Here is a 16029-nt window from a genome sequence, read left to right as displayed (position 1 = left end):
AAATAAATTTACTAAATTATTTTTTAAGAGGAGAAAATACTTTTCTCTAGCTGTAATTTTAGTTTCAAAGTGTAAATAAACACAGGCAAATTATTTTCATAGGTAAACTTTGGATAATAAAGTATTTTGGGCCAAGGGAATTAGGAAAAATGCTATTTGGAAGCTGCAACTGGTGACCGAGTATTTAATTTATTCAGCGCTGTGCTAATTTATTCAAAGAATGTTTTGCACTGAACAATGGAAAGCTTCTGAATTTGCTTCAGCACAGTCATAGTCAAAATTACTCGAATTTTGCTGTAAGTGCAGAAAATATCAATAAATAAAGGTTTAAATTGAATTAAACGGGTGACAGGGTGAATTGGGCGAGCTGGAGTAGGTAGCAACTTCTGCAAAACTTCTCGACTCAACCCTGTGACGTGGGCTTTTTGTTCGCGCCACATGGGCGGGAAATTTAAAAGATTTTTTTTGAGTTTTTGAAAGTAGTCTTACCTAAGGTAATAGCTGTTATTATTATTAGGCAGGTACAATCCAGATGATATCTTCATACAGATATAAGTATCAAGATACAGCTATTATATGAGTCTCAACTGTAACACCCCAACTCGGAGGTGGCATGACCATGGTCAAGTCAAGACGTACTTGCATATATGTATAATAAGCTGAGTCCACGAGGGCGCCAGTCATGTGTCAGTCACATGACACAACACTGTGACCTGTATGAGCAGCTAAGTTCTCTAACATAAAGTGGCTTTACGAGGTGCAATAGTAATCATAGGGGCGTGTAATATTTCATAGATTGTTGTTTTCCAGGTCTACAGACTAAATATAACAATCTTTTGACTATATATACCTGTAAGGAGAAAAGTTTATATATTTCTACTAGTATAGAGATTGATACATTTGTAGCAGCAGGATTCGTACGATTCGAAAACGGCAATCTAAGCAATAATACGTGCCCCTTTGATAGTAAAGCTACTATATACCAATGTTACAGACATTACAATTTGTATGTGTTATACGAACCTTATATTAACTTTAGCATTTTGAATTTGTGAAGTTATTACCTGAAAGGCTATGAATAACTTAAAAATTGCCTTTTTAATAATAGAGCCAAAAAAATCCAGATCTGCTAGGAGGCGACCCCTAGGACTCCCTCACCCCCAGATGAATAAGAGGTACCCATTCCACCAACAATCAGACGTACCAACCGTTTTCAGTCATGATGTTATTAAACTTTTCTTGATATAAAGATTAATTGCTAATTTTAGATGGTACTGTCTTTTACAGCTGTGAAATTATTGCTTTATAGTTGCCTTAACAAAGTAAAACACTCTCCCCAGTGAGAGTCGGACGTATCCCCATCGCAAGATCTCCCCCTCCTCTCCCCTACCTTTTACCACAGACAAGGAAGAAATGCGCTTTTACCTTCAAGATGCTATTAAAATGCATTAGTTGCTAGTTATATGATGGTGCTGTCTTGTAAAGCTTGAAATTATTGCCAAAACGGTCTGAATAGTCTAAAAATTGGCTTAAATAGTCCAAAACCTCCAGAGCTTCTGGGAGGAGACCCCTAGACCCCCCATGAGGGGTGTATATATTCCCATCCAATCTTTTCCTCCTACCTTTTATTGCGAAGATGATTAAAATATTTCATCCCTATGTAGTCGCTAATTAGGTGATTGACTATTTGCTCAGACGACCTCTAGTCGACAGCTGATCCGAGTTATGGGTTGATTGCCACATCATGTTAACATTCGATATTCCTCCACATTGCAAAGGTCTCTTCTGTTTTATCTATAATTTGTATGAAATATATTTTTAAAAATATACCTACCTATTTGCAAACATGAAACACTATGGTGAACTATACAGACGGGGACCAATTTTTGCTCTTTCTTGGGGCCATGCGTAAAACATCAAAGAGGCGATATTTCACATACTTAATTGTAGCCTAGAGGCTATCCGTGGTTTGATTATATTCTCCATCAAAGCCACGGATATATTCTATATAGACTAAATTTATATCGTTACTACGTACTACACACTTGTACATGGTACAGAGCCCTATGACTGATGATAACTAGAAACTTGAATGTCAGCTCAGTAATTGGCACAGAATGAAAGCGTTAGCGTACAAACCACTTTGCTCGCTATAGAAAAGGTTATCTTATTGCGAAATGGGATATGGATATTTTTTAATTCACACAGTTGTCTTGTTTCGTTTCATTTCCTTTCATTTCGCCGAATACCATAAGCCGACAAATCCGTTATATTAAAGCTTACACTTTACATCTACAGTCTGAGGAGAAAAGCAATACAGCGTTATTACGGAGAAGCTTGAAGATACTTGAAAATATCAAAATTAACGAACGAGACCCAGTAGGTGGTAAAAAGAAATTCATCGTGAATGACAAACTATGCTAATTCTTTGGCTGAATCCCCAGTACGATAAATATAGTAGGGGATTTCACCTTTCGCTTGCAAATGCTATTACACTCTGTAAATGATGTATCAAGGTCAGTGAGCCGAGACTGATCACGAGGTTTCGTTTTGAGATAGAGACAATGAAGATAACACACACAATTAATCCTTAGCATTTTGTTAATGACCACAAAAATTAGCACAAATGTAACAATAAACAGAGCAAACACTGTCTAAGAGGTGTTTTTGTGTTTAATCTTTATTGTGTCTACAGAGCTGACACCGTGTAAGGGATGTTTATGTGTTATATTTATTGCGTCTACAAATCAGACACTGTGTAAGGGATGTTTTGTGTGTTGTCTTTATTGTGTCTACAGATCAGACACTGTGTAAGGGATGTTTATGTGTTATCTTTATTGTGTCTACAGAGCAGACCTGTGTAAGGGATGTTTATGTGTTATCTGTATTGTGTCTACAGAGCAGACACTGTGTAAGGGATGTTTGTGTGTTATCTTTATTGTGTCTACAGATCAGACACTGTGTAAGGGATGTTTGTGTGTTATCTTTATTGTGTCTACAGAGCAGACACTATGTAAAGGGATGTCTGTGTGTTATCTTTATTGTGTCTACAGAGCAGACACTATGTAAGGGATGTTTGTGAGTTATCTTTATTGTGTCCACAGAGCAGACACTGTAAGGGATGTTTGTGTGTTATCTTTATTGTGTCTACAGAGCAGACACTGTAAGTAATGTTTGTGAGTTATCTTTATTGTGTCTACAGAGCTGACACCGTGTAAGGGATGTTTATGTGTTATATTTATTGCGTCTACAAATCAGACACTGTGTAAGGGATGTTTTGTGTGTTATCTTTATTGTGTCTACAGAGCAGACACTGTAAGTAATGTTTGTGAGTTATCTTTATTGTGTCCACAGAGCAGACACTGTAAGGGATGTTTGTGTGTTATCTTTATTGTGTCTACAAGCAGACACTGTGTAAGGGACGTGTCTCTGTGTTATCTATATTGTGTCTACAGAGCAGACACTGTAAGTAATGTTTGTGAGTTATCTTTATTGTGTCTACAAGCAGACACTGTGTAAGGGATGTGTCTCTGTGTTATCTTTATTGTGTCTACAGAGCAGACACTGTAAGTAATGTTTGTGAGTTATCTTTATTGTGTCTACAAGCAGACACTGTGTAAGGGATGTGTCTCTGTGTTATCTTCATTGTGTCTACAGAGCAGACACTGTAAGTAATGTTTGTGAGTTATCTTTATTGTGTCTACAAGCAGACACTGTGTAAGGGATGTGTCTCTGTGTTATCTTCATTGTGTCTACAGAGCAGACAATGTAAGTAATGTTTGTGAGTTATCTTTATTGTGTCTACAAGCAGACACTGTGTAAGGGATGTGTCTCTGTGTTATCTTTATTGTGTCTACAGAGCAGACACTGTAAGTAATGTTTGTGAGTTATCTTTATTGTGTCTACAAGCAGACACTGTGTAAGGGACGTGTCTCTGTGTTATCTTTATTGTGTCTACAGAGCAGACACTGTAAGTAATGTTTGTGAGTTATCTTTATTGTGTCTACAAGCAGACACTATGTAAGGGACGTGTCTCTGTGTTATCTTTATTGTGTCTACAGAGCAGACACTGTAAGTAATGTTTGTGAGTTATCTTTATTGTGTCTACAAGCAGACACTGTGTAAGGGATGTGTCTCTGTGTTATCTTTATTGTGTCTACAGAGCAGACACTGTAAGTAATGTTTGTGAGTTATCTTTATTGTGTCTACAAGCAGACACTATGTAAGGGATGTGTCTCTGTGTTATCTTTATTGTGTCTACAGAGCAGACACTGTAAGTAATGTTTGTGAGTTATCTTTATTGTGTCTACAAGCAGACACTGTGTAAGGGATGTGTCTCTGTGTTATCTTTATTGTGTCTACAGAGCAGACAATGTAAGTAATGTTTGTGAGTTATCTTTATTGTGTCTACAAGCAGACACTGTGTAAGGGATGTGTCTCTGTGTTATCTTTATTGTGTCTACAGAGCAGACACTGTAAGTAATGTTTGTGAGTTATCTTTATTGTGTCCACAGAGCAGACACTGTAAGTAATGTTTGTGAGTTATCTTTATTGTGTCCACAGAGCAGACACTGTGTAAGGGATGTTTGTGTGTTATCTTTATTGTGTCTACAAGCAGACACTGTGTAAGGGATGTGTCTCTGTGTTATCTTTATTGTGTCTACAGAGCAGACACTGTGTAAGGGATGTTTGTGTGTTATCTTTATTGTGTCTACAAGCAGACACTGTGTAAGGGATGTGTCTCTGTGTTATCTTTATTGTGTCTACAGAGCAGACACTGTGTAAGGGATGTTTGTGTGTTATCTTTATTGTGTCTACAAGCAGACACTGTGTAAGGGATGTGTCTCTGTGTTATCTTTATTGTGTCTACAGAGCAGACACTGTGTAAGGGATGTTTGTGTGTTATCTTTATTGTGTCTACAAGCAGACACTGTGTAAGGGATGTGTCTCTGTGTTATCTTTATTGTGTCTACAGAGCAGACACTGTGTAAGGGATGTTTGTGTGTTATCTTTATTGTGTCTACAAGCAGACACTGTGTAAGGGATGTGTCTCTGTGTTATCTTTATTGTGTCTACAGAGCAGACACTGTAAGTAATGTTTGTGAGTTATCTTTATTGTGTCTATCTCAATATGAAATCTTTTGATCAGTCTTACTGATCTTGATACATTCATTAATATTTTTTGGGGAGGGGAATATTTTGCTACAAATCTACTATAAATGGACTGTCTTGCAGTATTCTGTTATCTAACCCACCCCAACGTTTTATTTTCAGAACTCAAACCTGCATGGTATTTAGGAAATACTAGTGGTAGCGATACTTAAATTTGTATGCATCTGTGTATTGTATACTATCTCTCTCTCTCTCTCTCAAGACCTTACGTGAATATTTGGAGAGTGGCATATACTTCGATCATGGAAGTATCACCCACTCCATGCTCCAATATACAAGTAACAACATCATCCAACGTGGTATTTTTCGTCCATTACTTGGCGGTTTCTTAATTACCATGGTTATGGACAGAACGTGAGAAAATGTAACTGGGTGTGAGATATTTGAGATACATATAATTACTTTGACATTTCACTGTCAGTTACGAGAACAATAACCCCCTGGAAGATCATATAATAATTACCACCAGGAGAGGGAGCATAATCTAAGGAAAGGGTATGGACACGTATATTGGATTGTATGCTCCACAGGGAGCTGAGGAAGTATAAAGGGCCGTTATGCTGCCATTGATTCGTACCAGGGGTAATAATTGTGAGCGCCTTGAGGTCTCAGGAGGAAAGGCGCATAGCAAATTCGCGTTATTATATTATTATTATTATCATATATATTGTCACAAACGGGGGTGGGGGTGGGGAGTTGACGCATTTATTTCTTTAAAATGCATATAAACTGTTTACATAATTTTCATGGCTTTATTTTAAAAAATGAATAAATTATAACTTCGATCGTGTTATGAGAAAGTACAAATAATTAAAATGCAAAATGACTGTTAGGTTCAAATAAAATCATCACGATAATAAAATAGCATAGAGTGAGAAAGGCTAGGTTTCTGTGACATTAAAAGTTGCTGCATAGACTCTGGTATGAACTTCAGACGTGTGAAGCATTGATGGTTTATGGAAAGCTTTCTGCAAGCACTTTTGAAGGTGTGAAATCTAAATGTAAATGAAGCATAATTAACAAACTCTCTCGAGTCTAGATTGAGAGCGAAGCAGGAGTCACAGTAGGTCAAGCAATATTGCAAAGATTTCTTTATTTACTCCGTGTGTGGGCCCCCACCACACGAGGGAAAGTTTTCAAATGCTAGTCAGTAGAACATTTCTTACCAAAAATAACAAGACTCCTCAATTAGAAACACAAGACAACTTCGTCTTGGTAAACATCATTATTGGGTGTTTTTTATGGTCAGAGCGGTTGTGACTAATATGTGACTGTGGCTGGGAGGAGTTACCCCCCCCCCCTCCAATGAATGACATAATTACATAAATTGGCAGTGAAATATTATTTTGGTTTGCAAAGCATATAAAAAAAATTACAAAGAAATTAACAAAGCCGAATCACTGAGTAAATGGGTATTGATGAGCATACACTTGCCATATTTTGGGCAAAGTGTGCCAGGGTGTGATCCAAATAATTATTTCCCGGGTTCAATGTGTGTGCTCTCCATTGAATGGCATTGGAATCAATACTGGGTATATGATACATCTTCTTATGTGCATTTGCATCATATACAGTGACTTGTTTCTTTACAGCCACTGTGGAGGGACTCAGTGCTATATATAATTGCGTGACACACAAGTATATGGCTCTCTCACAATCTTGCCTGTTTACAGCAGTGTTAAGATACATGGTTAGCCCTTGTAATCTCTGCTTGTCTTAACTATGTCTTCGACCAGTTAATGTAGCCACACCCCCAAAAGTCGTTCTCAAAATCCCAAAGGGTTATATTTACATAATCATATGTAAATAACATGTAAATTATCACATGTCCACTACATGTGCATGATGATACATTGCCTACACTTAGCAACGTGTGTACATTTGCATAATTTGCTCATGAATAATAATAGCCTGATGGGAGTTTTCATGGTTGAAGGGACTGCCCGCTGTCATCAACCACGCTATTGGGCGAAAGTAATCGAGGGCTAGGAGGTATGACCGGCTAACAATGTATCTTGACAGCACCGTAAAACAGGCTACAGTCTTAAAGAATAATGCAAGAGACATCCGTCAATTAGAAGTGCATGTTTATTTAAACATTGTGACAACTTGCAAATTTAAATACATGCAAGTTAAAAATCACTGATACAACTGTCCAGGGCAAGAAATGACCACCCTGAGGCATGATATGGTAGTCCACACAATCATCCAGATTTGATGTCTGAGAAAATGTATGTCAGTCCACACTATTGTTAGAAATATGCTGATACTACATACTCAAATCACCACAATTTGACAATGTGCAGTAATTTGGGGAATCTCAATAAAATACTGCTCCAAGAGTCATCGAGTAGTTTTTAGCAAAGTTTTATGGTTGATAACAATATGGAGTTGTCCCCAAAAATTACTATTACCAATATTACATTACTGTTAACAATTTGTGGTTGTCCCAAAACATTACAGTTAACAAAGTGGTTGTCCTGAAGACGTCATTTAACAATGTGTGGTTGTCCAAAAAAATAACTGTTAACAATTTGTGGTTGTCCAAAAACATTACAGTTAACAAAGTGGTTGTCCTGAAGACGTCATTTAACAATGTGTGGTTGTCCAAAAAAATTACTGTTAACACTGTGTGGCTGTCCAAAAACATTAACAATGTGTGGCTGTTCAAATTACATTACTGTACCAAAGTGTGGTTGTACCAAAACATTACTGTTAACAATGTGTGGTTGCTCTGAAGACATTATTTAACAATGTGTGGCTGTCCTGAAAACATTACAGTTAACAATGTGTGGTTGGTCCCAAAACAAATGTGAAGATGTCTGACACATTACTGTTAACAATGTGTGGCTGTCCAAAAAACATTACTGTTAACAATGTGTGGTTGTCCAGAAACATTAACAATGTGTGGCTGTTCAAATTACATTACTGTTAACAATGTGTGGTTGCTCTGAAGACATTATTTAACAATGTGTGGCTGTCCTGAAAACATTACAGTTAACAAATGTGTAGATGTCTGAAACATTGCTCTTAACAATGTGTGGTTGTCCAGAAACATTAACAATGTGTGGGTGTTCAAATTACATTATTGTACACCAAAGTGTGGCTGTCCCAAAACCATTAATTTTAACATTGTATGGTTGTCTCAAAACAGTAATAATGTGTGGCTGTCCACAGATTGCGGCTAGTTTAAATGTCAAACATAACGTGGTATTTGAATGACTCACTAAGATTTCTATGTTAGAGTACATCACTGTAAAACACCATAAATTACTACTGTTACTGTTATATGTAAATAGTGATAATATAGTAATATATATATATATATATATATCATGTTGGCATGAAATTCTCAGACTGACAGTGGTTAGTGAAAAGTTTTTCTTCAATGAAAACGTCAAAAAGAATTTCAAATCTGAATGACCTTATTGAAAGGATACCAAACATCAAGCATGTAAAATAGTTGTGGAAACAAATGAAAAATAAGACAATTTTGGTGACGGACAATTATTTTGACTTAGCACTGAACACATATCAATGAATGGCAGAAAAAAAACTAAAGTGAAAAGCTGATAAACGACACTCTCCACTGACTGGTAGACAACAAGCAAATTGTCAAACACTGAAATGAAAGCTAACTTTTCAGATATTAGGGCTGGACCCACATGCTCTGGTCCAGGCAGTGAAAAACAAATTTTCAGATATACTCAAAAAATTGGACACAGATTGGCAGTGAGAACTAACTTTTCAGATATTGTGACCCAAATGATTGATTATTGGCAGTGAAAACGTAACTATTCAAGTATTGGGACTCAAATATTGGATGTAGATTGGCAATGAAAAGTAACTTTTCTGATACATTTTGTATTATGACTCAAATACTGGACAATATATTTGCAGGCAGTGATTTTCAAATATTATAAACCAAATGGGTGAAGGCAGTGAAAGACCCCTAAGATTGTGACCCTTTGCGTACGTAAGAAATGGCAATGGCAGTATTTTTTTTTATATCAAGTGTACAATGACCCACATGTTTGTACACATAATGGCAGTCGGAGCTGGCTGTCTTTTGATGGAAAGCTACGGGATATCAGAGAGAACTAACTTACTTTCCAGAAACCATAATCTGAGTGTTGGGAGGTGCAATGGTAGTGGAAATATGTTTTCCAGAGACAGCGACCCTACTTGTTTGATCAGGGTTAGCAGCACTGAGAACATGTCAACAATTCAAGATGTTCTGAGACCCACAATTTTACAATGTACAATAGCAATGAACATTGATTGATGTGACATGACCTCACATGTATCCAAAGACCCTCAAATCAAACGCTACACTGTGACCCTTTATCATCGATTAAAAGTGACCTCCGGTATGCCCAATGACCTTGAAATCATATGCTAAATTGTGACCTTCACCTTTGATTTACAATGACCCCAGGCATGCCCAATGACCTTGAAGTAAAACTGTAACTGTGACCCTTCACTTTGATTTCCAATGACCTCAGGGTTTTCCTAAGACCAGAAAATGTGAGATGATATATATATATCTACATATATATATATATGACGTTGACCTTCACCTGTAACACACCATAAATAATTTTGTGACACTTTGACAGTAAAACAAGCCTACATAAGATACACTTTCTGATCATTTGAAAACAATTTCAAAATAATCATAAGTTGAAATGACCGCTGTACCTAGGACCGTGTGTTGCCAAATGGTTTCACGTATCACAAGTTTATTTGCATTGAAACACACAACACACACAATACATTCCTGTTTTGACAACAAGCTCAAAGTTACTAAGTATATATATATATATCAAAATAGTACAAAATGGCAGTAATGAAGTACAAAGTTAACATTTAATTTGGTTGTCTGTCTGTTGAAATATTAATAATAGAATTGATAATTCTTCAGTGGCAAGTATATTCTGCAATCCTTCTACTACCAGGATAGACATCATTCTAAAGTCTTTGGTTAACAATAATCACTTTTTTGGTTGAGTCTGTAAAACATAATTGTAAATCTACCATAAAAATACCCTATTTCCCAAAACCCAATAATCTCCACTATTTGTTACAATATTGCCATGGCAACTAGACACTTTATTTCCTCTGTACAATGTCAAATTTTCAAGTAGAGGTTAAAATACATTAAGAATAAAGTGGTATAAATTGGTTAGCTGCCTACTGGCCATTTCATTTCGCAACTTAACTTGGTATACATAATGACTAGCATTATAAAATAACATGGCATATTACACTGGCCTTTCAATTTCTTTACCATTTATAATCTATCATACTAAATACAGAATTGATATCGGGATTCATGAAGACCAATATGACCTTTCACTTTTAACCCTTGACCCTACCATTACAACTATAGTAATGGCATACAGATATTCTTGTGGTCAATTCGTAGATTTTTTCTGAATCCTGTCGAAATTCACTTTACAATTTCCAGCACTAGCTGCAGGAAGGACATTCATTATACTTTCACTTCACTGAGTGATTTGAAACCCTGACATGAGGTGCTAACACATTCTATCTACAATCACTCTGCCATCTTTGTCTTTTACACGTATTCTTCCATTTGAATATCTTGTTTCCTGGCGACCGTCTGGATACACAGTCTTCACTGTACCATCAGGGTACTCTCTCTTCTGTAAATTAATACAAACAAATTATTTTTCACAACAATATTTCTCAATTCACAACTTCATATACAACTGCTGACAGAAGACCTTTGATTAATGCAACCAGTTACAAACAGGGAAAGTAAACAAGTGAATTGGATTAATAACACGTGGCACAGTATGTTGGAAGTACAGAGACCTGTATTACATTCCATCATTTGATAAGAACAGTTCTATGGCCTCTTTACATAATAGTTCACATTTACAAACAAATTTGAAGCTCCCCTTGCAACTCATGTACATGCAAAGAGGATATAAAACTGTTCTTATCAAATGATGAAATGTAGTACAAGTCTCTGTACTTCCAACATGCTGTGCCAAGTGTTATTAATCCAATTCATTTGTTTACTTTCCCTGTTTGTAACAGGTTCCGCTCATCAATGGTCTAATGTCTGTGGTTGTATTTCATAATTTGTTTATAAATCAAACCTTCACAGAATCATGCATTTTCTATGTTGATATCTTTTTCATATTGTCATGCCGTACAAAATACTCTTCTGATGGTAAAGTGGTGATGGCTTTTACAATACTACAATAAAGTATGTATTGAGAATTATGGCTGGGAGATCCAAGCATGTATTGTGTTACTGTATCGTATATATGTATATCACTATATGTATTCCTTTGCATAAGTTATAAATATTTGAACCCCCCCCCCCCCACACACACACACAATAAGTACTTTACATATTTCCTACCTCGTTATATTGTATGAATCTCTATTTGCCAATTTGCAACCCCCGCCCACCATGCAATATACACCATACATATTACCCATATAGTTATGTGTTAAAATTTTGAACACCTCCCCCCCCCCCCCCCCCCCCCCACTTTACATATTCCAACCTTGTATTAGTTGCACAAATTTCTCTTTGCCCTCTGCCCTCACACTGTATACTTAAACATATTCCCTACCTTGGGACATATTGTATTGAATAAATTCAACCCCTTCCCCATCAACAATGAATATTGTATTTCCTACCTTATATAGTGATGTATGAATTTCTCCCTAATCCCCTCCCCCTCTTTTCCACCCCACATACTACATACTAGATATATTTCCTGCATTATATTGTGATGTATAAATTTCTCCCTAATCCCCTCCCCCTCTTTCCCACCCCCAAACATTTTGCATACTAGACATATTTCCTAACCCCCCTCCTCCCCACAAACATTCTGCATACTAGACATATTTCCTAACCCCCCTCCCCCTCCCCACAAACATTCTGCATACTAGACATATTTCCTAATCTCCCTCCCCATCTTTCCCACCCCACATACTGCATATGAGACATATTTCCTACCTTATATTGTGATGTGTGAATTTCTCTCTGTCCATTTGGGAATTCCATTGTTCTGTCTCCATTTTTATCCACCCGTAAGACTGTGCCATCTGGGAAAATACTTTCTTCACATCCATTTGGAAATAGATACTTGATAGTGTGGTCAGGGAATGTGATTTCCTTTGTTCCATCCGGATAGTGTTTCTCAATTTGGTTGCTGTTTATCAAATGATTGACATATGATATTAACCTTTCAAGGTGTTCACAAATAAGTAAATGTTCAATGGAAACTACTATACTAGAGATTAGTCGAGTTGCTATACATCATTGGGCACATTTTCTCTTTCCACATAGAGTCCAATGAACATAGTCTACCGAAAATCTAGCTAAATCTGCTGCTGGGGATTAGATGAACAACGTATCTCAGTAGTTATCCATCACACACCCCAGGCAGTTGTCATTAGTTACTTAGTTCAGGTTACAAGAAACCAAACCTTCCAGTTTGAAAGCAAGTCACATTAAGACGCGAAAATGTCATCCCGTTTATATCAACACTCCATTAGCATAAAACTGACACTGCGAGTGGTAAGAATGCAGTGTTGTGCTAGATAAAGGCATCTGATTGTACGGTGGAGGCAGATTGTAGAAAATTGAGCCCAACATATAGTAACGAGACTAACTAGTGATGTAAGGGGGCTGATAAAATGTTCTGTCACAGAAAATACAATGTAAACAAAAGAGTATGATAAGGCCAAAAAAAAAAATATATCTGGTTCTGGTCAGCGTGCGCGTGCCCTGAATACCCCCGCGTCGATCCTTTTTTTTTCGATAATTTTTGCTTTCCCGTTCCTTATTTATTCCTGATATCAGGAGAACAAGCAGCTGAAATCTACCCTACATGCCAAGACTGCTTAAATACAAAGCCTAAACTGCTTCGAAGAAAAAGGAAGTTTTTCAAGAGATAAATATGATAGAACAGAGTATGTAAAGTGTCAAAAAAATGTATATTTACTAATTTGCAAAAAAAAAAAAAAATTAGGAAAAAAAAAGATTCGCGTCGTCGCACCACTTTAGATAGTTTACCCTGACCAGAACCAAATAATTCTTTTTTTTTGGCCTAACGTATTGAAAACACAAATGACTTAATGTGCCTAAACAGGCAACCAAGAAAACCACCAGCAACATAAGGTGCCTAAATTAAATACATGTTACGTAAGACTCCCTACAACAATGAAATAAGCCAAACCATGAATACATACATTTCTTTATACCATGCACAAGCCAAGTTGAAAAAAAAAATGGAATATATACTCTGGTCATTCTACGTCACGACAATGTGTGTCTGTGTCACGACAACATATGTTTACGTCACTGGTTCTACTGTGTTCAAAATATGAGTCAAAATGTTCAAAATTGTCATTACTTTCCCCGATTTTTCTTTGATATTACTGGCACTAGTATAATTATCTTATTCTCCAATATTTTTCATCATTCAGTCTGAAAATACTTGTGACCTAAGGGTTTTATCACTACTCGTCTAGCGACTTGGTGTGATAAAGACCCCTTAGGTCACTCATATTTTCCTTGGCTGCACGAAGAAAATTATTAGGGAATAACATCTAAATACATAACGCGTCTAGATCTGACAATGTGGAACTTTCAGTCAACTTTAACATTTTGGCTGAATTAATACACATATTAAATGTGCAAAGTTGATGACATTTAAATTGCTAGTGCTATAGACAAGATGACTTTGAATGCATGGTTTAGGTCATAGAAAATGTCTCCCAAAGGTGTCAGAAAATGTCTCCCAAAAGTGTCAGAAAATGTCTCCCAAAGGTGTCAGAAAATGTCTCCAAAGGTGTCAGAAAATGTCTCCTAAAGCATCTAATTAAGTACTACTAGACCTAAGATAGGATTTATGTAAGTATAAAATGCTATATATAACTTATAAGTGGTAATATTTTCTTGTTGTTTGCAGTTGTTGGTGGCTACAAAAGTACCAGTGATATAACAAGCCAGGAAACATCTTTCTTTGCTCCTTTTTGTTGCTTGGTTGCTCAGAGTCACAGAGACGCATGTACACACACACACACACACACACACACACACACACACACACACACACACACACACACACACACACAGAGAGAGACAGACAGACAGACAGACAGAGGCAGAGTCTAATTACTGAACCATTAATTATGGTGAAAAGCTACATTAACAAGTGTTACACGACACATGCACTTTGTTAACACCACTGTATTTACAAAGTTACATGAAATTAAAATTATGCACTATTAAGATATTGCCTAAACACTGAAAATTATTTATGCAAATACCTCATTAATATTCGTAGGATGTTTACCACACCTAATCAGTTCTAGCTATTATCATAAAGAATATGTCTACCAAACTTTGTTTGAATTGAGCCAGTCGCTTTCGAGAAAATGATGACAGACAAAGACACACAGATGGTAAGACATCACTGAAAGAACCTCTAGGTGAAAACAACCAAACAGTATAGAAGTATTAAAATACAAACAAAAACAAACTTACTTTGGAAACTGTAAAACTTCTAAGCCATCTGGGTATGTTGTATGTGTAGTTTTGGCCTCTGCATAATAGTAAATCTGTATGCAATAAAAAGTTTTGTTAATATTATAACATTTTGAACTATATAGCTACTAAGGGTGACCATATTTTTTTTCTTGTTTCTCATTACCCGACCAACCCAAATTTTCAGTCTGACATCAAAATAATTTTTCTTTCACTCTCCCTTGAAATTTGTGGAACAGCGTCCTCTCTGGCAAGAATAAGCAAGTGTCTGAACTGTCGACATAATCTACAGTCATGGCGGCGACGATGACACTTGCTCAAGAACAGAGGATTTCTTTCATGACAGAAGTTTATTCAAGTAGGGGGTCTGAGAACATGCCAATCGTGTAGAGAAGCTGGGAAGGGGCTTGTACCAGGAATCCAATAAAAAACAGATAGAGAGGATGAAAAGGAGGGGCAGAGGAACATGAAGATTATTTTATTTTAGATCAACCGACTGGCCTGTAGTTGCTATGAAAAAGTAATGAGAAACATAAAAAAAATAGGGTGGTCACTATAACAATCACAACGGCTGTGATGGAAGTAGCTTGACATCTCGTAAGCCCAATTTTTATGACTGGGAAGAAGTGTGTGACTCCCGGCGCAGGGTAGTTGAAACATGGTTTCCCCAGACTCTCGTCTGGGTGGACTCGTAGAAGAGCCCTCAGTGGTGAGAGTCTGAGTAACCATAGACAGTGGAGGGGAGAAGGACAGGAAAGCCGGCAAAACTTCAAAGAGTAATCTTTGTTTATCTTTGCGAGCTTGTCTGGAATATAACAGTTGGCGCTGCCTAATCTCGCGCGTGTGTAAATACGGGAAATGACGTCATCTGACGCTACCAGCACAACCAGCCTGACGCGATAACTCACAACGTGTGGTTCGAGGTGCAAAAGAAATCGTGTTTTCTCAATCTTTTCGAAGATATTTCGTCCGAATTTGGAGTTTGTCTCTTCTGTCATTAGGTTCTAACGGTAAGTTTCTTTTGCCATTCTCAGTTAATTTTCTATACGTACACTTTCAGTCAAGACAATGAAATGCTTCGATGTCTAATTGTTGTCTGTAAATTGTATCAATGTGTCACTTCAAGTTATGGATTTTGTCCCCGTATTACTATTTTCTGGTCATGTTTTTATGGAAACCACATGCATGAAGTCGTTCTTGTGTTACTAAACAAGTGCACCGTGCAATTTGCCGTTGTCGAGTGTATACTGACGTCGTATAAAAATAAATCAAAAAATGCCCGACCACAGGTTATGACTTATGTTCTCATGTTC

The 16029-nt window shown here is 36.9% G+C and overlaps 1 protein-coding gene across 1 annotated transcript in view; it reads right to left on the bottom strand.

Moving 5' to 3' along the window:
- Window positions 1–10712: 10712 nt before the first annotated feature.
- The window catches only part of LOC144449753 (centrosomal P4.1-associated protein-like), a 63571-nt gene continuing 58254 nt past the window's right edge, over window positions 10713–16029 (bottom strand). The window contains exons 16-18 of the mRNA XM_078140330.1: window positions 14717–14790; window positions 12179–12374; window positions 10713–10841 (exon numbers count right to left, since the gene is read on the bottom strand). Of these exons, the coding sequence (XP_077996456.1) occupies window positions 10713–10841; window positions 12179–12374; window positions 14717–14790 (399 nt within the window). The remainder of the gene's footprint in view (window positions 10842–12178; window positions 12375–14716; window positions 14791–16029) is intronic.

The sequence above is a fragment of the Glandiceps talaboti genome, chromosome 18 (genome assembly GCF_964340395.1).
Source record: "Glandiceps talaboti chromosome 18, keGlaTala1.1, whole genome shotgun sequence".
In the NCBI taxonomy this organism is placed as follows: domain Eukaryota; kingdom Metazoa; phylum Hemichordata; class Enteropneusta; family Spengelidae; genus Glandiceps; species Glandiceps talaboti.
This window is presented reverse-complemented; position numbering and strand designations above follow the sequence as displayed.